Source organism: Rutilus rutilus, assembly GCF_951802725.1.
Source record: "Rutilus rutilus genome assembly, chromosome: 13".
Taxonomy (NCBI): Eukaryota; Metazoa; Chordata; class Actinopteri; order Cypriniformes; family Leuciscidae; genus Rutilus; species Rutilus rutilus.
In genome coordinates, this window is record NC_140218.1 from 32,129,073 (window position 1) to 32,150,997 (window position 21,925).

At 36.5% G+C, this 21,925-nt stretch overlaps 1 protein-coding gene across 2 annotated transcripts in view; it reads right to left on the reverse strand.

The window, feature by feature from the left end:
- Positions 1–11,768: 11,768 nt before the first annotated feature.
- The window catches only part of ngfa (nerve growth factor a (beta polypeptide)), a 41,874-nt gene continuing 31,717 nt past the window's right edge, over positions 11,769–21,925 (reverse strand). The window contains exons 2-3 of one of the 2 annotated variants that reach the window (XM_084429025.1): positions 19,615–19,729; positions 11,769–13,532 (exon numbers count right to left, since the gene is read on the reverse strand). In XM_084429025.1, the coding sequence (XP_084285151.1) occupies positions 12,832–13,521 (690 nt within the window). In that variant the 5' untranslated portion in view covers positions 13,522–13,532; positions 19,615–19,729 and the 3' untranslated portion in view covers positions 11,769–12,831. Of the gene's footprint in view, positions 13,536–19,614; positions 19,730–21,925 lie in introns of both variants that reach the window. The other variant, XM_084429026.1, reaches the window with a different exon arrangement.

Here is a 21,925-nt window from a genome sequence, read left to right on the forward strand (position 1 = left end):
ATGGGACTGTATCCTGGCAACTGAAAAGCCATATCCTGGCAACCACAGTGAGAGAGGGGAGCAGTTGAGATCCGTCCTTTGAGATTCACAGAAGAGCAGACAAGTAAGCATTAAGAGCTCTGCCTTTATTTCTGTAACGACTGAAGAATACATTATAATGAGTGTAAATAGGGGTCATGGGAAGAAATGGGTGTCTCTGAGGTGTCGTTAAAAAAAGTGAATTTGTGCAAGATGAAGTGAATTTGAAGTAAAAAACGTAATGCCAGTTTCCCTTGTTGCATTTCTTCCAACTGTGGGCCATTAAAGGGTTAGTTCACCCAAAAATGAAAATTCTGTCAGTAATTACTCACCCTCAGTTGTTCCAACCCCGGTAGACTTTCGCTCATCTTCGGAACACTTGTATGTCAGAACGTAGGCTCACTATTGGCCGACGCCGGTCATGTGTGTGATGCGTGTGATGCTGGGCAACAGTGAGCCTACGTTCTGACGTACAACCCAGAAGCGCTGCGCTGTTACACTACGTGAACTCACTCAGGGGCCCACACAGAAGAAAATGAATAGTTGAATAAAGTCTTCTTTTTTTTTTCTTTTTTTTTTTTGCACAAAAAGTATTCTCGTCGCTTGATAAACTTATGGTTGAGCCACTGTAGTCACTTGGACTATTTTAAACATTGTCTTTACTAACTTTCTGGGCCGGCAAGTTTCAATTACAGAGAAGCCTATGGAGGAGTGAGACAGCTCTCAGATTTCATCAACAATATCTTAATTTGTGTTCCGAAGATGAACGGGGTTGGAACAACACGAGGGTGAGTAATTACTGACAGAATTTTCATTTTTGGGTGAACTAACCCTTTAAGTCCTGAGACAAATATAAGGTTTGCATGTTTCTTTAAAGAGGCACTTAACAGAATGATATGAGCAGATGTGCTGTTAACCCTTAGAGACTGGAAATAAGATAATCACATAATGATGTGGCGCTGTGAGTGTGTCTGTGAGTGTGTCTGTGAGTGTGTCTGTGAGTGTGTCTGTGAGTGTGTGTGGCCTGTTAAACCCTAGCCTGGCTAACGTCAGACCAAGTCTCATTTGAGACTTGGTCTGGGAACCACATGTTCATTTTCTCGTATTTGAGGCGTGGTTTACGAATGCCCAGAGCCGTTTATTGGGCGCTATGAATGTCTATCAAATGCGCCTGTACGTAGCTCATAACCAATCGCTTCAATTATACCAGATGACGTATGTAGAGTGACAGAAATTCAACGAGGAAAAAGACGATGGGTCAAAGACTTATTTGTGCACGATGGCGTTTAGCTAATATTACCGTTTGTGCAAGATAAACATGAGGGTAGAAGGTAACGTCGAGTCTGATGCCATGTTGGATTCATAGATATAAACAAACTGCTTCGGTGTCGTCATCGCCTTGCTGCTCCCTCCCCGTTCTGTGATTGGTTCCCTTTTTCAGGGGAAAATCTGGTCCATGGTGTCCAGACTGCCTAGCAGCGTGAATAAAATCGCGCTGCGAGCAAGGCAGTATGGGGAAACCCAGGCTAGTTAAACCCTACATTATGGGGACAAAATGTCCCCACAAAGATGGCAATATCTGAAATCCTTGTCCTTGTGGGGACATTTTTTGGTTCCCCTGATGAAAACAGCTTATAAATCATATATATATATTTGAAAATATTTTTGAAAACATAAAAATGCAGAAAAGTTTTCTGTGATGGGTTGGATAGAATATACAGTTTGTACAGTATATATAAAAAAAAAAGTCTATGGAAAGTCCCCATAAAACATGAAAACACAACGTGTTTGTGTGTGCGCGTGCACGTGTGTGTGTGTTATTTTGTACCAGCCATCTTGTAGAGGAGATTTCTCAGGGGCTCAGTGACTGTCTGCTGTACTGCTCCCTTCAGAATTAGCTTCAAACTAAATTTATCACAGCAGCAGATCCTAATTCCTAAAATTACAGAAACTAAACTTGATTAAACAAAACATTTTCAGCAACAAAATATTATCTTTCCTGTATTGCCATTATCATCTCTGTGAGATTCACCTGAAAACACTATATATTTTTTAAATTATATATATATATATATATATAAATGAATACCTTATTAATATGAATCTTCTGTGGATAAAGTGCATGAAGCATTTGAAAATAGTTTCTCATATTAATTTATTAACTAAATATATGGTTTCATTAGATTAAAGAATGTTAACGAATAACACCTCAGTGACCGTTGAGATGTGTTATAGTTATAGTTAAGTATTGTCAATTATATTGACAATAGATATGCTCACAATACAAGCGAAAGATGTTTGATTTAAATTTACAACATCATTTTGTGGATCGTGCTCTGTCTGAATTTGTTGTGTCAGAAATATGTTGCTCATACAGCCCATATGGTTTCTAATATGTCATTTTATAGTCTTGTTAGTCTATTTATAAGTGGTTTGCCGCCTGATTATGAAAAGTAAATATTCAGAAAAAATAAAAAAGACTTTATTGTAATGGAAATTGGGAAAAATGTGTTTAATTGTTTTCAGCACAAATCCTAACGCTCAAAATAATTAATTGGTTTGAGTAGGACAAACTTAAATTATACTAATTAGTAATTAACTTTTAAATGAACTTTTATGAGTATTTAGCACTTTCTTTTTCTTTCAAGTTCACAGAACTGATATATTAAAAGTAAACTGAACTGTTTGGTTTTGAGTTTTAAGAAATTATTTATTTTAATTTAGAAGATCTTAAGTTTAACTGAAACTGGGCTGGGATTTCTATTTCCCTGCATGCTTTGCCAATGGCACTCGAAATGGAGAGTAAATGCTAAACATTTTTTTGTGTGTGTGTGTGTGTGTGTGTGCAAGATTAATGTTAAGTGGGAGATTTAGTAGTGATTAATCTTTTATGCTAATTTAGAAAGTGGTGCATGCGGGTGAGTTAGCATTTATTGAACTAGCTTGTTATAGCTAGCTAATGTTGTGGCAAATTCATAGTTCTTTTGGGTTCAGGTCTCAAAGAAGTCAAAGAGTCGAGGTTCCAGGTCAGAAGAATTAACTTTATTGACAAGCAACAAAGTGAGAAGCCGGCTGGCCATCCGGACATCTGAGGTTACAATGGCCAGTGTTCATGTCTTATACTTTTTTCATATCATCAAGTCTCCAATGAATACCCTAAAATCTATCTCTTCCCCTCTATCACGCCTGGTGACCTTGACACAGTTAGACATGTCTTCTCAATTGGTCAAACCCCACATAATGGTGCTTTGTTTCATACAGTATTTTGACACTCTGCATGTCTGGGTATTTTTCCATTCTCTCATCTTTTTCAGACCTATTTTTTCATGCTTGTCATTTTCATTACATCATACTTAGACATGAATCAAGGGAAAATTCTCCAACACTAAGTATACTGTAAAAAAGAATACATTGATTTTATTGATATCTAATCAATAAAATTGAGGCAACAGATTACAAGCAATATTATTCATTAAATTTAACAAATTAGAATTGAGTAATAATTAATCAAATTAATTCCTTAAAAGTTAACCATTTAAAATGAGTAAAAGTTACAAAATATATTTTATTGCCAACACCGAAGACACCTGGTGTTAACAAGCAGAATCACTGCAGAAAACCATAATTAAAGTCACCATTATGGAGTTCAGTGTGTGTTTTAGTTGGGCTCTTGACCCTTAAATTATTAACTTTAAGTTTTGTTTGGCTGCTGTACATGAGTTATACCAGCCAGATGAACAATGAGAAAAGGTGATCTGATGGTGTTGGTTGTGTTTTAACATAATCATTATTTCACAATCATTTGACCTGAATCACTGAACTCATATAGAGTCCAATTTATGAGTTAGGTTAACTTTATTAATTATAGCAGCATAATATTTGTAGCCTTTTCAACGAAATCCAAATGATCAAATCAATAATAAAAAAAAAAAAAAATATATATACACTTTTTTTAAGCGCACACACACACATCAAGATTTTGCGTACTATGAATCTCAGCAATGGTGACAAACAGATCACCTCTGATCATAAGCTCATTATTTATTTATGCAGCAATGTATGATGGGAGCCATGAATGAGTTTTGATTGGTGGGACCCAGAATGCACTGCAACATGCTTTATAAATGTCACCATTGTTGAGATTCACAGGCTGATTATTGATGTCTGTGTGTCTCTTTTTTTGTATAAGAGAAACTTCTTAGAAATTATTTGGATTACTTTGTAAAAGTTAAAAATATTATGCCATACTAGGCCAGTGCTGCTATAATTAATAGAGTTAATCTAACTAAATTGGACTCTATATGAGTTCAGTGATTCAGGTCAAATAACTGTGAAATAATGATTATGTTAAAACACAACCAACACCATCAGATCACCTTTTCTCATTGTTCATCTGGCTGTTATAACTCATGTACAGCAGCCGAACAAAACTTAAAGTTAATAATTTAAGGGTCAAGAGCCCAACTAAAACACACACACTGATCACCATAATGGTGACTGTAATTATGGTTTTCTCCTTCAGTGATTCTGCTTGTTAACACCAGGTGTCTTCAGTGTTGGCAATAAAAGATATTTTGTAAATTTTACTCATTTTAAATGGTTAGCTTTTAAGGAATTAATTTGATTAATTATTACTCAATTCTAATTTGTTAAATTTAATTAATAATATTGCTTGCAATCTGTTGCCTCAATTTTATTGATTAGATATCAATAAAATCAATGTATTCTTTTTTACAGTGTATATATGAATTAAAATGTTCACATTCAGGTTACTTGAAAATTTTAAGTTAAATGTATGGATTAGTTTACTCAAACATTTCAAGTTAAGAACAAGTAGGCAACTGATTGCCTTAATTTTTTGAGCTTTAACAACTTATTCAGGTTTACAGTGCATAAAAAAGAATTAGGTCCTGAAAAATGCTACATTTTCTTTTTGTAAAAATGTAATATTTTTCTTTTTAATTGTTGGGCGTAATAAAGCCAAGACATGCTGTTGTGAGATTCACCTGTCATCCAACATTTACAGCATGCATACATACTTCTGAGCACAAGATGGCACACTTACACTATTTACATGGAAATCATAGACTTCAAACTCTGATCAACAACACTGTCTCTGAGCAGCGACACACACAGTTTCCCTTATGATGTTCTTTTAAAAGCACTTGTTTCTGCTGACATCCGAGGAAGTGGCACTTTTGGCAGATGAAATTTGAATGATGAAAAAGTCAGTCAGAGCTAATAATACGTATGCTTTGGTCATATCGAAGGAAAGTTAAATAATAACTACATAATTGTAGCTTGTCGTTATTCATCAAACTGTTGTGCAGAAGCATTTAGAGTCTCTGACGATGATGATGATGGAAAACTGTAGGATAATCATATTATTATGTAACTAATATGCAACCAAACTAGTATACGAGTGTAACAAACTTGTTAGTTATCCATGCTTGAGGCAATTCAAGGAATGCCTATCAGATAATTTTCTCATTTCAAAGACAAGTCTTGGCATGACATAATTCTGTTCTCACAATATTCACAGAAAAAGAAAGTAAGAGTGGCACATGTGTTTTTGGCAGCCTTTATGTTATCTAATACCTGCTATTGTTGAGCGTGACACTGAGACTTCGACAGTGTCTCTCTCATCAGCCTGTGCAGCTGCAACAGTCTTTCCAGTCCAACCACCCAGTGTGTTTCTGAACATCACACGACACGTTACCAGTTACATCTCAGCTGCACTTGGGCTTTTAATGCTTTAATCCAGTTATAATGACAGTGATACTGTAAGTAGAAGCTGTTTAGTGCTTGTGTGCCCTCGAGTTCAGCTATTCTTTACAGCATGGCCTCGTTCAGTTCACTTTCATTTATACACACATTTATTAAATAATACCCTCTTATACATTAACATTAAATTAACATATAACTGTCAGTTAAGTGAAACAATAACAACACCTTATCAAGTTATGTTAACTCGTTGTTGTTAGTTCATTAAACGTACAATATGTCATTTTTTTCGCCGCTAGGGGTCGCTAACCTCTTACAATAACAAAGGCGTAGTTTGATGACGCAACATTTGCTAAGAATTATGGATCTTGTCGTCAACGTCAAGCCGACCGATCTAATAATGTTTATGGATGAGTGAATACATCAATGTTTTTATCATGACTGTGATATGAAGCAGGTCGGGATTGCTAAGAGACAGCTATCAGCTCCACACGCGACGCGAGTCCCACGGATATAAAAGGAATAAGGAAAAGAAAAAGGACATTTCATTCTACCGAACTACACGCAAGTGCAGAATTACTACTCACAGGTCAGTTTATTAGACAAATTAAACTTGTGAGGTAACGCAGCGCTGTTCCACTTGGTCTAACATTACACTATCACACTAAACTGCATTTGAATGTGTTGAAATGTATGTTATTCTATGTGTTAGTTTGTCTGTATGAGACTAGCAGTAAGCTAGATCAACATTAGAATAACATACAGATCATATTCTAACATTTTATCATTGTTGAACTATATAACATTGATTCGTTTTATGTAAATGTGCTCACCTGTTTAATAAAGTACATGTAGGAGCGGTCGAAGTCTCGGACGTGGAGCTCTCGGCATCTCGAAAACACCGCGCTGATATTGATTCTCGTTTTAGTTCTCCTTTTTTATCCATAGTCTGCTTGCCATGGTCCATAATGTTTGAACGAAACAACAACAGCGTGCAGATCGACATTACGAACCACACAGTTGTCTGCGTCTGTCGCTTTGGTTACTATCAGAGGGCTCTGGTTCATAGCTCTGGTTGCTATGGCAGTACGAGCAGAAACCAGGGAGAACGCGGATATGACGCCATTGATGGCTACAAAACGGAAATAAAGAAACGGGACGTGTCTTCGAATTAAATTACAAATTTCTCCTGGTTTGAAAGTTGTTGGAAACAGTCGGGATAATGTAAGTACACAACTAAAAAAATATATATAACATAGATATAGTGATTTTTGCTATTTTTAAAGCAAAAAAAACTACATATTGTACCTTTATGCGTTTTAAGGGTAATTTTATGTTCACACTACTGTTTAAAGGGATACTCCACTTTTTTCGGAAATATGCTCATTTTACATCTCCCCCAGAGTTAAACAGTTGAGTTTTACCGTTTTAGAATCCATTCAGCCGAACTCCGGGTCTGACAGTACCACTTTTAGCATAGCTTAGCATAGATCATTGATTCTGATGAGTCCAGTAGCATTTCTTTCAAAATGACCAAAGAGTTTCAATATTTTTCCTATTTAAAACTTGACTCTTCTGTAGTTAAACCGTGTACTGAGATCGACGGAAAATGAAAAGTTGCGATTTTCTAAGCCTATATGACTAGGAACTACTCTCATTCCAGCGTAATAATCAAGGAACTGTGCGGCTGTACCATGGGTGCAGCAGGCGTAATGATATGACGCAGCGCCTGAAAATAGGTCTAATAGGTTAGACAAACTTAGTCCCGGTCACGTTGGAAGAAGTTACCGAGCTGGGGACTATTTTCAGGCGCTGCGTCATATCATTACGCCTGCTGCACTCATGGTACAGCCACACAGTTCCTTGATTATTACGCTGGAATGAGAGTAGTTCCTAGTCATATAGGCTTAGAAAATCGCAACTTTTCATTTTCCGTCGATCTTAGTACACGGTTTAACTACAGAAGAGTCAAGTTTTAAATAGGAAAAATATTGAAACTCTTTGGTCATTTTGAAAGAAATGCTACTGGACTCATCAGAGTCAATGATCTATGCTAAGCTATGCTAAAAGTGGTACCGTCAGACCCGGAGTTCGGCTGAATGGATTCTAAAACGGTAAAACTCAACTGTTTAACTCTGGGGGAGATGTAAAATGAGCTTATTTCCGAAAAAAGTGGAGTATCCCTTTAAAAGTTTGGGGGCAGTAAGATTTAAAAATAAATACGGTTCTTTTGAACTTTTTATTCATCAAAGAAAATTAATCAGCTCAACTGTTTTCAACATCGATAATAATAAGAAATGTTTCTTGAGCATCAAATCATCATATCAGAATGATTTCTGGAGGACTGGAGTAATGATGCTGAAAATTCAGCTTTGATCACAGGAATAAATTACATTTTATGATATATATTCAGATAGAAAACTGTTATTTTAAATTGTAATAATATTTCACAATATTACTGTTTTTACTGTATTTTTATTTATTTATTAAAAGTCTTGGTGATCACAAGAAACTTTAAACATTAAAAATGTCTTACCAACTTTTGAACTGTACTGTTGGTAAAAAGTATCTGACATTGAATAACATCATCAGCTGATTAATAACTAATAACCAGTGTTAGGGAAAGTTACTTTTAAAAGTAATGTTGTAATATTGCATTATGTAAATACTTTCTATGGAACGTAATGTTACAGTACGTTTGCATTACTTTTTCTCACAAAAGTTATATTTACAAAAAAAGTTATATTTTTGGCAAATGTAAAGGCCCTTTCAAACCACAGGTGAAATGAATGAGCCTCAGGATAAAGGAAATATAAATTCACGCCTGTACAGTAGAGGTCGCAGCTCAAACAAACCTTTCAGCTGTGCTGCCGTTCTGGATCGCAGAATAGGATGCAGGAGAAGAGAGTTCAACATTAGTTTGGTTGAACTGGATCATCAAAGGTCAGAAGCAAAGACATTGGTTAATAAAGTGAGATTAAATCAACCCGATCTCATGAAATGCATCTCTACAGCACGCATTGTGTTTATCGTGCAATTTATATGCGAAAATGAGTTTTTACGTTCATATGATACCCATATGATATGTAAACCCCTTGGGTAGGATTGGTGGTCTGGGATACGTGGGTATTACACGCCATAAAGTGCGTATCATATGCACGATAAATACAATGCGTGCTATAGAGACGCATTTCGTAAGATCAGGCTGGATTAAATACATTAAGTATGTTTGTGTTATTTAAGATATTTAATTATTGCAGATTTGCGTAATATTCTGCATCTGCAATTCACAGTATTCATTTTGAGGAATGCAGAAGTGAGATGAGGTAATGCTCACATTAGATGTACAGTAATCATCATGTTTACACACACCGCACATCTGCACTTACTCACGATTTCTCTCAATATGGGGACAGGAGAGCTGTCGGTCAATAAATGGGAAAACTTATTTGAAAAAGTAACGTATTTTATTGTGAATTGAAAAAATAATGCGTTACTTGTTACTTGAAAAAAGCAATCTGATTACGTATGTCGAGTTACTTCTAATACGTTACCCCCAACACTGCTAATGACAATGAATCAGCTGATTGTGTTGACATATCTCTATGATAAAGTGTTGCTTTTGTTTCACTTAGCTGACTTGACACGTCAATGAAGCAAGAATGCAACAGCAGTCTGGCAAAATGATTGATTTTTCTTGCTCTGCCTCCTAAAAAAAGGACTGCCTCATATAAACCGTTTGCCATTTTTAGATTTTAATTGAGACATTTTTAATCCTTTTTATCAAGATGACCATTGGACGGTCTCCACAATGTAGGCGATTTCAGGTTTTACTATCATCAAGGTGACATTTGGTCTCCACCTGACCCACATACATATTCTCTCCCATGCTCTTCTTCTCTCTCTGTCTAAACTCTGTAATCAGAAAACATAAACATGTTCTTGTTGGGACAGTCTCTCACAGACTGCTGCCAGGACCTTCATTAATTCACGATGCCCATGCACGATTCCAGATGCCGTTCAGCGCGTGCTCCTCACCAACAGCTAGACAGCTGCTTTGCTTTACATGTGATCTCCTTTATAGCTGGAGATGCACTATTAATGCCGATCTGTTTTGCCCCATTGTATATCTTCTTGACGTGACCCAAGGATCCAGAGTGAGATTCCAGCCTGAAATGTCAGCCAGACGTTCCAGGTCATCTTGCATGGCTGATTGCACTATGAGTGCAAGTTTTGTCTCATTTATTTGAGCTCATTTTTATGATCCAACATGGATTGGAAAGGAAAGAACACGAGGGATCCCAGATAGTCCCTTAGTAGCCTATTCCAGGCAATACATTCATTTCTGAGCGGGAAACAGACAGGGAGATGCTTTTTTTTGAGTGCCAACTCTACGTCAGTGGATGAACTTATGATACACCCTTGCACATCTGTCAGTACAAGAAAAACATTTGTTGCTATGGGTTATAAACAGCTACTCACTTAAATTTTACACTTCAATGGGACGTTGCCAAAAGTCTGTAATAATTTTCCAAATGAGATTCTTCATATTCCAATACTAGATTTGCATTTAAAACATTATATAATCAGTAAGTTATGACAACATATGTTTTTACATTGCTTTAATTCAGCTAAATGAGTTAAGCAATTTTCAACTTTTTTTTGCAACTTTTTTTTATTTTAGGTCAGTTTAATGCAATTTAAGTTGAAATTACTTAAGCTTCCAAGTTGATTGTACTTACAAATAAGGCAGGAAAAATTTTTTTTTTTTTTTTTTTTGCAGTATACTCAAATGAATAGTGTTAAAGCTAAGCTGTTTAAAGTTTGTTACTGAAAAGCTACCTGTTGCCATTCTCATTCATCTCATCTGTGCTTTTCTTGGCAAACACCAACAGTTCTGGAAGTATGTGACCTGAATTCTGCTATCCGTACAATGTAACCGATTGGCTTATAGGGACTAAGTAACCAGACAAACAACCTGTATCAGTTGTATGGTTCAGTGCAAAGATGTAGAGGGAAAAAATACAAGGATTTGTGGAATTGTTTTCCTGCTTCAAACTAAACCCTTGTGAAAGAGAAGTACCATTTATCATACTTTTTAAAAGGAGGAACTGAATGTAATGTTTTCGGACACTTAATTGCATTTTAATTGCATTTAATAAAAAAAAATTGTTTATATCAACTGCAATTAGTTGAACTTTAGAGTTCTCTTTGTCCCACTTAAGGACTTAAGTACATCTTTATTTTCATAATTATTTATTTTTGAAATATGGTTAAAGTTACTGCTGAATGTACTGACAAGCATGTATGGTAAACAAATATACCTTAATGTAATTTCTATTGAAACTTTTATGTCATGTGTTTAAATATATTTGTAATTGCACAGTTGTAATGATGAAAGTGCAATTTAGTACATTTAAAATATATTTACTTTACATGTAATATTTAATAACACAGTTAAATGCTAGTGCTTTACATGTGCTTTAGTATGTTATAGTCAACACATCAAAATAAGTGTACTTCTTTAAAGCAGCAGTAAAGATTATTAAAACATAATTTAAAATGTGCTTTAAAACAAAACATTTAATTTGACATTATTTCAAAGTGTACTTAAGTATGTTGAAAAATAAAATGAACATTATTTGGGCTTTTATTTGAGAAATATTATATTATCTTAAGTAAAAAAAATTTCTTCCCAAATATACTTTTAAGGTTTAAAATGCACTACAAGTGCAAATTCAATAGAATTATGTGCATTTCTTCTTCACAAAGGGAGACTGTAGCATGCAGAGAATATTTGAAATCACGCTCAATATGGCAGAATGTAAGAAGACTATAGGCATTAGAGTATTAGAGGATACTCTATGGATTAGAGTAGCTACGTGATTTGAGGTCAAGAAGAACAATATATGATGGTATTCTTCAAACAGAGACAAATTCCGCTAGAACTAGCATTTGATGCAATCTAATTTGCAAACATCGACTCTTTCCACACCTTAATAATAAAGCATCCTACTTGTGAAACACTCCAACACTTCAATCTTTAATCATAGATTTAATAAAAAGTATAACATTTATAAAAACAAATAATAAATAGCACACTCAAGACTTAAGTTATTCACAAAATGAAGGTTAAATTGAGTCTGTATGCAACTCTTCAAACTATGGAAGCTTTCTGCCACCACTGAATTAAAAAAAGGTAATTGCGACTTTTTAACTCACAATTCTGACTTTTTTTCCTCGCAATTGTGACTTTATAACTTGCAATTGTGACTTTATATCTCGCAATTCTGAGAAAAAAAGTCAGAACTGTGAGATAAATCAATTGCAAAAAAAAAAAAAGAGTCAGAATTGCGAAATATAAACTTGCAATTCTGAGAAAAGAAGTCTGAATTGTGGGATAAAAAAAGTCACAATTATCTTTTAAACTGTTTTATTCTGTAGCGGAAACAAGCTTCCATATCCAACACAATCTCATAGTAATTCTGAACTATCTTTACGTTTTGGTGAATTGGTGGCCAATTCATCTGAATTTGCATAATCTCATTTGTACATTTGCGCAAAATCCGCTTATGCCTTTGCTGACGATTGTTTATGGGTGGACCTTCATGCTTTTTCATACAAATTCATAAGAAATTTGCGTCTCGTAAAATAGTTAGGCTTTGCACTTAATTAACTGCTTTTGTTCAAAACATAAGTTTGAATGATCATTGAATGAGATTACGACAGAAATAGTCTTGCGTTGACATACTGTAGTGAGGTGTTTTAATAAATAAGAGCATCAACAACACAACAAAAGCTTGCTTTATGTATACTGTATATACACATATATATATATATATATATATATTTATATTTATATTCTGACCGTATAAACTATATAAATATGTCATGCAGTCCTCATAACTTAAACAACCAATAATTTACAGAGTGAGGTAGGGTAGGAGGGGAGTGGGTTGTGATGTCATGAGCAGAACAGAAAAGGGGCGGAGTCTCGGATCACCAGTACCGACGTTATCATTGACGGGTGGGAGGGGCTTGCGACAGGAGGCTGCAGTGGGTTGGCTGAGACACCAGTCAATACATCACTCAATGCCTCCATGAGTTGCGGCTGAGCACGCACACGCAAGCGGCGTTGATTCGGATGAACCTCCAGGCGATCTGGTTTTTGTAGGTTGTTAGCGCGCGCACATAGGTGTGCGTGTTGGTGCAATACGAGTTCCAGTGCCGGTTGTCAATCCCACGACAGCTAGAGGTTCCAGCTTTAACGCCGCTGGCTCCTTGACCTGGCTTGGGGGCCCCGACGGGTTTCGACACGCGGCATGTGGTTTCGTAGAAGAGTTGCTTCTTCACGACGTTGTTGATGCGAACGTGTGGCAGCACCGTGACTTCATTGCCCGCTAAGTCTGTGGCACGGGTCAGGTTGCCGACCCAGTGCTCTTCGCTGTCGCACACCGAGTACTCGCCGCGATGCAAGAAGTCGTTAGCCTTCCGCCGGACACGTGGGCGTTTGGGGCCTCCCGTTTCATTTTCCGTAGGGACCACGTCGCTGAACAGCACGCGAGGTGAGCGGTAGCGGCGCTTGTTGAAGAGTTTGGGGTCCACGGTGGGGATTTGGTCTTCATAATGCGAGTCCTGCTTGGATTGGCCGTGAGGCCTGGGGGAGTGTCGTGCTGCTGCGTGCTGATTGGCTGGCCCCTGCGCCTGGGTGTGGCCTCCCATGATGAGTGCAGCCTGGATGCTGATCAGGACGAGCAGGACCAGCGTCAACGACCTCATGGGCACTCGTCCTGCTGGCAAAGAGACAAAAACAATCATTGTCATGGAAGTGTGCTTATTCATTTTTTCAAGTTATTAGAAACACTTTCTGTTTGTAAGGTGGCCTGGATTCCTGACTGGTTAAAAGGGCAGCAGGAAAAATACCCTGCTCATACTGAAGATATTACTGAGCTATGCATGGAAGAATCTGGCATCAGTGTAATTTTCACGAAACCTGTCGAACGTGTCTAGGGCATATTTCACCCGAAAATCGAAAGGAAAAAATAGGAAATATTTAGAAAAAAGAAAATGAGGAATGAGAATGTTTTAAGGCCATCAATATTTTCTTTTCTTTTTTTTTCTTTTTACATTGAGATTATTTTAATGATTATTAAGAAAACCAAAATCAGAATAAATAAATTAAATAACTTTTGATAAATTATATTTACACTACCATTTAATGTTGGCGGTTGGTAGGGTTTTCGAAAGAAGATTTACCAAGGCTGCATTTATTCGCTCAAAAATACACACAAAAAATGTATATTGTGAAAAATAATTATAATCTAAAATAGCTGTTTTCTATGTGAATATATGTTAAAATGTAATTTATTCCTGTGATCAAAGCTGAATTTTTTAGCATCATTACTCCAGTCTTCAGTGTCACATGATCCTTCAGAAATCATTCTAATATGATGATTTGATGATCTAGAAACATTGATTATGTTGTTGTTCTAAAGAATAGCATTGTTTAAAAGAAAAAAAAATTTGTAACAATATAAATGTCTTTACTTTCACTTTGGTCAATGCGGCTTTGCTGGATAATAGTGTTAATGTCTTTGGTTGCACTTTATTTTAAGGTGACATAGTTGCATTGTACTTACTCAAATGAGTACAGAGTAATAATAATTAACTACATGTACTTGCTAAAGAGTTATGGTAAGGGTTTGTTTTGAGGTAAGTTACTTACAATTATGCATAATTTACTGTTATAACTAGGGGTGGGACTCTCTAGGCAACTCACGATTTGATTCGATTACGATTCAGAGGGTAACGATTATCGATGCATCTTTTCTTTTTTTGTGTGTGTGACTACTTGGTACATTTAAAACAAAGTATTTATGATGACCCATAAAGAATTTACTTCCAATACTTCCTATATTCATTTTATTAATAAAACAAATGGAAGTGATTTGGCTAGTCAGCTGTAAGGTTACATTTGCCAGCATATGTCCCAACATTGCTAAGAACCAACAGGAAAATAAATGTGTGCAAAATCACAAACAGTTTTCGTTCAAAAATATAGTGATGTACCAGCAGCTTTCATACAAACATAATGCTTGTGGACTTACTCATATTCTGAATAATTAATAACATACAAAGCCGCTCTTATACACAACTAAATAATAAAGAGTTATGACTTGAAATGATTTGCTGTATACCACAATCAGAAACAGCTTATACAAAAAAAGTGAATGAACATCTGCAGTGATCAGTCAAAATGTAACTTTTTGTGACTGGCATTGCACTGATGCACACTGTGACTGTGGAGGGCAGTATAACGTACGTATAACAGATCGGTTTACAGCATATTGATGTGAAAACTAAACAATACAGAAAGCAGCTCTCATACAAAAAATACTAAATTGGTCACAATGAAATTGCCAATTTTCCATACGTTAGCTTTTAACGAAGAGGGTGCCGTTAGAATTTGGCGCTCAGCCATCATGTGTCTCTGTTATGCGCACGCCACAGACTGTCTGTGCACTGCATGTCCGCTTTACTGTGCGTTCACACCGGACGCGAATAGCGCGTCAAATTCGCGCCTGCCGCGTCTAGTTATACGCTTGACCACATTGTGTCCATTCGCGCGTCAAGAGCGAAATTGACACGCGTAAAAAAAAGTTTGAAGCGAAATTTACGTGCGTCAGAGGCGAAAGTTTCAAAAGTTTCGAAACCCGTTGGCGGCCATCTTTTTACAAGATGTCTGATGTTGATCGATCATTTATCGAGAGAGTCACCGCTCTGTATTTGCTCTGGAGAGCAGAACAGCGGCGTAGGGATCATCGTATCCCGTCGCCGTATTTGGGTCCACCAGACCCTTCGGAGGCGAACCCAGTTTGGCGAGTTTCACCACTTGCTCCAGGAGCTGTGCCTGGATGACGGCCGCTTTCAGCGGTACTTCCGCCTGTCCCGCGGCCAGTTCGATGACCTGCTGTCCCGCATCGGAGCGAGGATCACCCTCCAGGACACCAACTACAGGCGCTCTATCCCAGCTGCGGAGCGCCTGTCCATCTGTCTTCGGTTAGTAAATGTATATGATATTTTAAATACAGTATATTCAATATGCTAACATATGCTATGCTATCAATGTTTTTTTAAACTGTGGTACGGGTACCACTGTTGGTGCTCTTTCTAGTGATACTCAGTTAACTGCTATAACCTAACGTTAGACATTAACCTAGAAGTTAAAATATTCTCTTGGCAGACGTGATACTGTCATGTTTCTCTGTATAAACACAGTGATCTTTCTAGTGATACACTGCTATAACCTAGACATTAACCTAGAAATTAAATATCTCTATCTGTAAGCAATATGTAGTGCTTGATTATTGTCTATATGAAGTGCTTGATTATTGGCATTTTAATATGCCATAAACCATTTAATAGTATACCTGTTGATTGTATAGTTGAATATGTAACTACAAGTGTACTTGTAATAATATTTATAACAATGTTTTTTAGGTTTCTTGCCACTGGGCACTCATTCAGGACGATAGCGTCCAGCTACAGGGTTGGTGTCTCCACAGTGTGCCAGATCGTTGCCCAGGTAGTGACTGCCATCTTGGACTGCCTTGTGGAGGGCTACATGGCTGTGCCCACCACGGATGACTGGAGGTCCATCGCAGAGGGATTTCAGGAGCGGTGGAACTTCCCTCTGTGCGTTGGAGCGGTGGATGGGAAGCATGTGGTGCTGAAGGCACCCCCCCAACTCAAGATCCCAGTTCCACAACTACAAGGGAACGTTCTCCATCATTCTGCTTGCAGTTGTGGATGCGAAGTATCGCTTCCGGGTGATCGATGTTGGGGGGTACGGCAGGACCAGTAAGAATAGTTTTTTTCCCCCACCCCTAGTTATAACTGTAGGAACTACATGTAGTAATGTGTAACTACGTCACCTTAAAATAAAGTATTACCATGTCTTTTAATAAAATTAGAATTCTTTTTTAACATTATGCATTCCAGACACTCTCTCTCTCTCTGTGTATGTGTGTGTGAATGTGTGTCTGTGCGTGTGTGTGAGCGTGTACTTGTTTAACCTGTTAACCGTTGCCAGTACGCCCGCGCACTGAAGCGTTATTTATTTATTTAATTCAAAATTACTATCAGATTTAATGTTATACCTTGACAAACTATACATAATTAAAAAGATATACAGTGCTATGCATAAGTTTAGACACCCATGCTAAAGTTGACTAAAAAGAGGAATAAAAAATCATCTTTTGGAAATTGAACTTAATGCCTTAATTTAAAAAATTAGGAAAAATCCAACCTTTAAGGACACAAATTTTCTTTGTGAATGAATAATGTATTGTAAATAAATAAATGTTCTTCCTTAAAATACAGGGTGCATAAGTTTGGACACCCCTATGTTAAATTCCCATAGAGGCAGGCAGATTTTTATTTTTAAGTATTTTTTTCTTTTTTTTGTTTAGGATACTATGCATCCTGATAAAGTTCCCTTGGCCTTTGTAATTAAAATAGCCCCACATCATCACATAGCCTTCACCATACCTAGAGATTGGCATGGGGTACTTTCCATAAGATCATCTCTCAATGCAAATCAAACTAGCTATTAGGCTAACTGAAATAAAACCATGCCAATCTCTAGGTATGGTGAAGGCTATGTGATGATGTGGGGCTATTTTAATTCCAGGGGCCAAGGGAACTTTATCAGGATGCATAGTATCCGGGATCCATGAAGTAACTGGCCTTTAAAAATAAAAATCTGCCTGCCTCTATGGGAATTTAACATAGTGGTGTCCAAACTTATGCACCCTGTATTTTAAGGAAGAACATTTATTTATTGACGATACATTATTCATTCACAAAGAAAATTGGTGTCCTTAAAGGTTGGATTTTTCCTAATTTTTTAAATTAAGGCATTAAGTTCAATTCCCAAAAGATGATTTTTTATTCCTCTTTTTAGTCAACTTTAGCATGGGTGTCTAAACTTATGCATAGCACTGTAATACTCAAGTTTCAGTATTTGACCACTATTGTATTCTGAGAAACTCATAGTGACAGTTATGTCTTCATTTGTGTCAGGAGTTATGAAATGAAAAAATGAGTCGATACCTTTAATATGAATTATGCGCGTCAGCCGCTTTCATTCATAAAAAACTCCGTGCTGTCGTCATGACAGCGATACACAAAACAACGTCCCTCAGGGCTTTAGCTCAAAAATGTGCAGATTTGGAGAAATATTGATAGATTCTCATAGATTTACATCATATTTCTATAGACAGGAATAATATTTATTGAATTTATACCCAAATGCGTCGATGTAATCTTTATGAGCATTTGGTATTCCGATACTGTGTTTTTTAATTCATACCAATAGCCTGAGGGCGCTACATGCACAATAATAGTCCATATATAGAACATGAAGAAGAGCCATGATCATGTGACATTCCAGGACGTCACTGATACACACAAAGCTAACAAGAGATCGCGCTGTAAAGATGATAAAGATGGTTTGAAGACAATAAAGATGATTGCACTGATATTTGAGTTACCTGTGTTTTTCAAGCCATGCCAGGTATTTTCATAATAATAGATAATATTTATAATGTAATGCTAATCTATATAGACTATCATTGTGCAGAACACTATCCAATAGTATATTTTCTGTCTGATTTTTTTTATCTGAAGCCAAATTAGATCACAGAAGATTATTTAAAATACTCAACGTGCGTTAAAAAGTAAGTTTAGAGCACAAACATGGTTTTAATCTCATAAATTGTCGTGTATTGATGGTGTGCTAAGCTAACATGCTAGCTAGCCCTAGGTGCACCTGCTACCTAGAAGTTATACTTTTATTATTTTTTGAATGCTACCTGAAATGTGTCTTTATTCAAGAAATGCATTTGATACAGTTTAAAATGTGAGGTAAACTTTGAGAAAAGAAATTAGGGACTGAAACCCTATGAATAGCCTGTGAATAGCCAGTCGTTAGTAGCTATAATGCAGACAAAAGAAATGCATATTTCGAGCCATAACCAGGCTGGAGAGGTGAGAATGTGTGCAGGGGGAGACTGAGACTGAATGGGGATCGTCTGCACCACAAAACAATAGAGACAATATACTGGATAGATGGTTAGAAGATGACAATAAACATCAGTAGCATTTTAGCGTCAAATCAAAATAAAGTCACATGACATGGTCGTGAAAAACATTTAACTAAATACAGAGTTTTGGACTTATTATCTTCAGATTTTAAACATAGAATGTTTAGACATATGGCTTTAGCTGTAGTGCATTTCTAGATTGCTCCAGTGCCAACTTCAATTTTATTTTCATGAGGATGTTTCATAAAAATTAATTTCTAATAATTTTACAAAACTTTGAAGCTATTTATAACAATTTTTGTCATTATGACAATAATTAATTCTACATTTACAATAAACTGCCAGGTGTCAGCTTTCAAATGAGATCATACTTGTGCTTTTAATGCAAAGGGTTCATGAACTGTATCTGTTTCAGTTTGGGTATGTCATTTCTGGGGATTTTTCAAAAGTGGGGTTGCAGCTTAACAGGTTAACTACTTTTGATGACCAAAGTTATATGACACCCAATTATGACACCCGACTCGACTAGTGAGGACATTTTACTGGTCACCACTATTGAAAAGCATATAAATCAGCAAAATTATGTTTTTATTAAAATATAGTGTTTTGCGCATATTTCTGTGATTGGTAGGTAGGGGTGCGGTTAGGCAATAGAAAATATCATTAAGTTGAGATAAAGTCAGTGAAGTCTATCCAGTGCCATCAGTAATATTGTGAAACAATATTGTGTGTGTGTGTGTGTGTGTGTGCGTGTGTGCTCACTGACCTGTGAAATGTTCAGAGTTGAAGTGAGGGCCCAATGGGCTGCTAGAGCCAGAGTCCAGTGCAGGCTGACCCCCAAGCGCCTGCCATCAGGACTGGCCTGTGTGTCTGCTTTTATTCTGTAAAACACACAGAGCGTGGCTCGTTAGGTACAATAACATGCAAGTACATCCGTTCAGTGGTCTGAGTCTTCAAAGCTGCATAAGGTCAATGAGGAGTGAGTTATACATTCTGAAGTGTTTACAGTCTAGATTGAACCTGCAAACATAGCTTTCTCTCAGTATTCACATCAGAAATGATGTGGCTGCATGAACTCAGTGTGCAACAGTAAGGTCTTCGCAGAGAAATCAATTTTTAACAATAAAAGCTGTGAGGTTGTTAACTGATGATATACATGTCTAAAATAAAAATAAATAAAAAATCCTAATAAAGAACTACAATACCCCACAAATACCCCATACTCTTAAAAAACTGATATATTGATTTTGCAATGACCTTAAAAATATATTGTTTTTATATTTATAATCAATTTATAATTTGTTTTTATTTGCAATGCGATAATTCTAAATGAACAAAGTCTTGAACCTTTTAACTTTTTTCTATATTGTACTTATTGTGATTCATCTTGGGGCTGATTGGTTTGTTTCTTGTCTTTTTTTATTTTTGAAAAGGACAATATGAATGAGGAAAATACTTCGGAAACCACACAAAAAGGTCAGGGTTAAGCTCTGTTTACCCATATGCTCACCCGGGCCCACCCGAGTCATTTCAGCTGTCTGCAATGTGCAACCACCTAAAGTGTCATTCCATTAAAAGTGTGAAATTTTACACTTCATAATGAGACCTCTGCCCCATCTGAACCACACACTAGAAAGTGTTTCATTAGAAACCATCCATCAGGCTGAGCTTTCTGAACTGACATTAAGCTGGAAGCTTTAATAGAGTTAGCAAAAACAAGGAATTCATTAAAAAGAGAACTCTGTAACCAACATACTATTGCGTCAACAACAATACATAATGTTATATTCAGTACAATCCAACTAAATTGGATTATGATTAATATTACCTGCACAGCTTATAAGCAAAATTTCCAAAAGCAATCCAAAGCAATTTAGTTCTAGCCCCTGCAAACATCATCAGCCTCTTCCATATTTACACCACAAATAAGAAACTTCCACACAAAATGTATTGTGACAAAAGCAACCAAGTAAACGGGTTCATTTAAAGTCAATATATTTTGAAAAAGAAAAAGAGAGAGAGTCCCAGCACAATCTAGTGTACTGTAAAACAGTCACGGATTGAACACAGAGAGACGAGCCTGTTTTCAAACACTGCCACTCTATTTATATAAGGTAAAGCCAAAGAACAGGCGTAATGCCAAATCTGTGCTGGCATAATCTCCAGGCTTCCTAGTGTGCAGACTTGTAATGGTTATTGTGCAATGATAGTAATAATGATCAAAATGCACTGCACAGCATCTATGCAGGATTCATAAAGGTTTGATGGGATATTTTTAATAATGTGCAATGCTCACAATCAAAGCATAAGCATGAACTGAAAATGCAACCCTCAACTTTGATAATCAGGAGAATAGTGAGCAGATGGTCTGCAATCTGCACACCGTTGCTTTCAGCTGATCACACTTTGTGTGTGACTGTGTGACTATGTGTGTATGTACTGTACTTGTGTACAAAAACAGAAACAGGCTGTTTGCACTGACTTTTTTTTTTTAACCAGAATCAGCATCATTACTTCAGTGTCACATGATCCTTCAGAAATCATTCTAATATGATGAGCTTCTGCTCAAGAAACACGCAGTGTAAATATATATATGTGTGTGTGTGTGTGTGTGTGTGTGACAGATGGATGGATGGATGGATGGATGGACAGATAGACCGTTAGATACTGTAGATAGATAGATAGACGGATAGATGGATAGATGGATAGATAGATAGACGGATAGATAGATAGACAGAGAGATAGACGGATAGATAGATGGATAGATAGATGGATAGATAGATGGATAGAGAGATAGATAGATAGATAGATAGATAGATAGATAGATAGATAGATAGATAGATAGATAGATAGATAGATAGATAGATAGATAGATAGATAGATAGATAGATAGATAGCGGACAGACAGATAGACAGACAGACAGACAGACAGACAGACAGACAGACAGACAGACAGACAGACAGATAGACAGATAGATAGATAGACAGATAGACAGACCGATAGATAGATAGATAGATAGATAGATAGATAGATAGATAGATAGATAGATAGATAGATAGATAGATAGATAGATAGA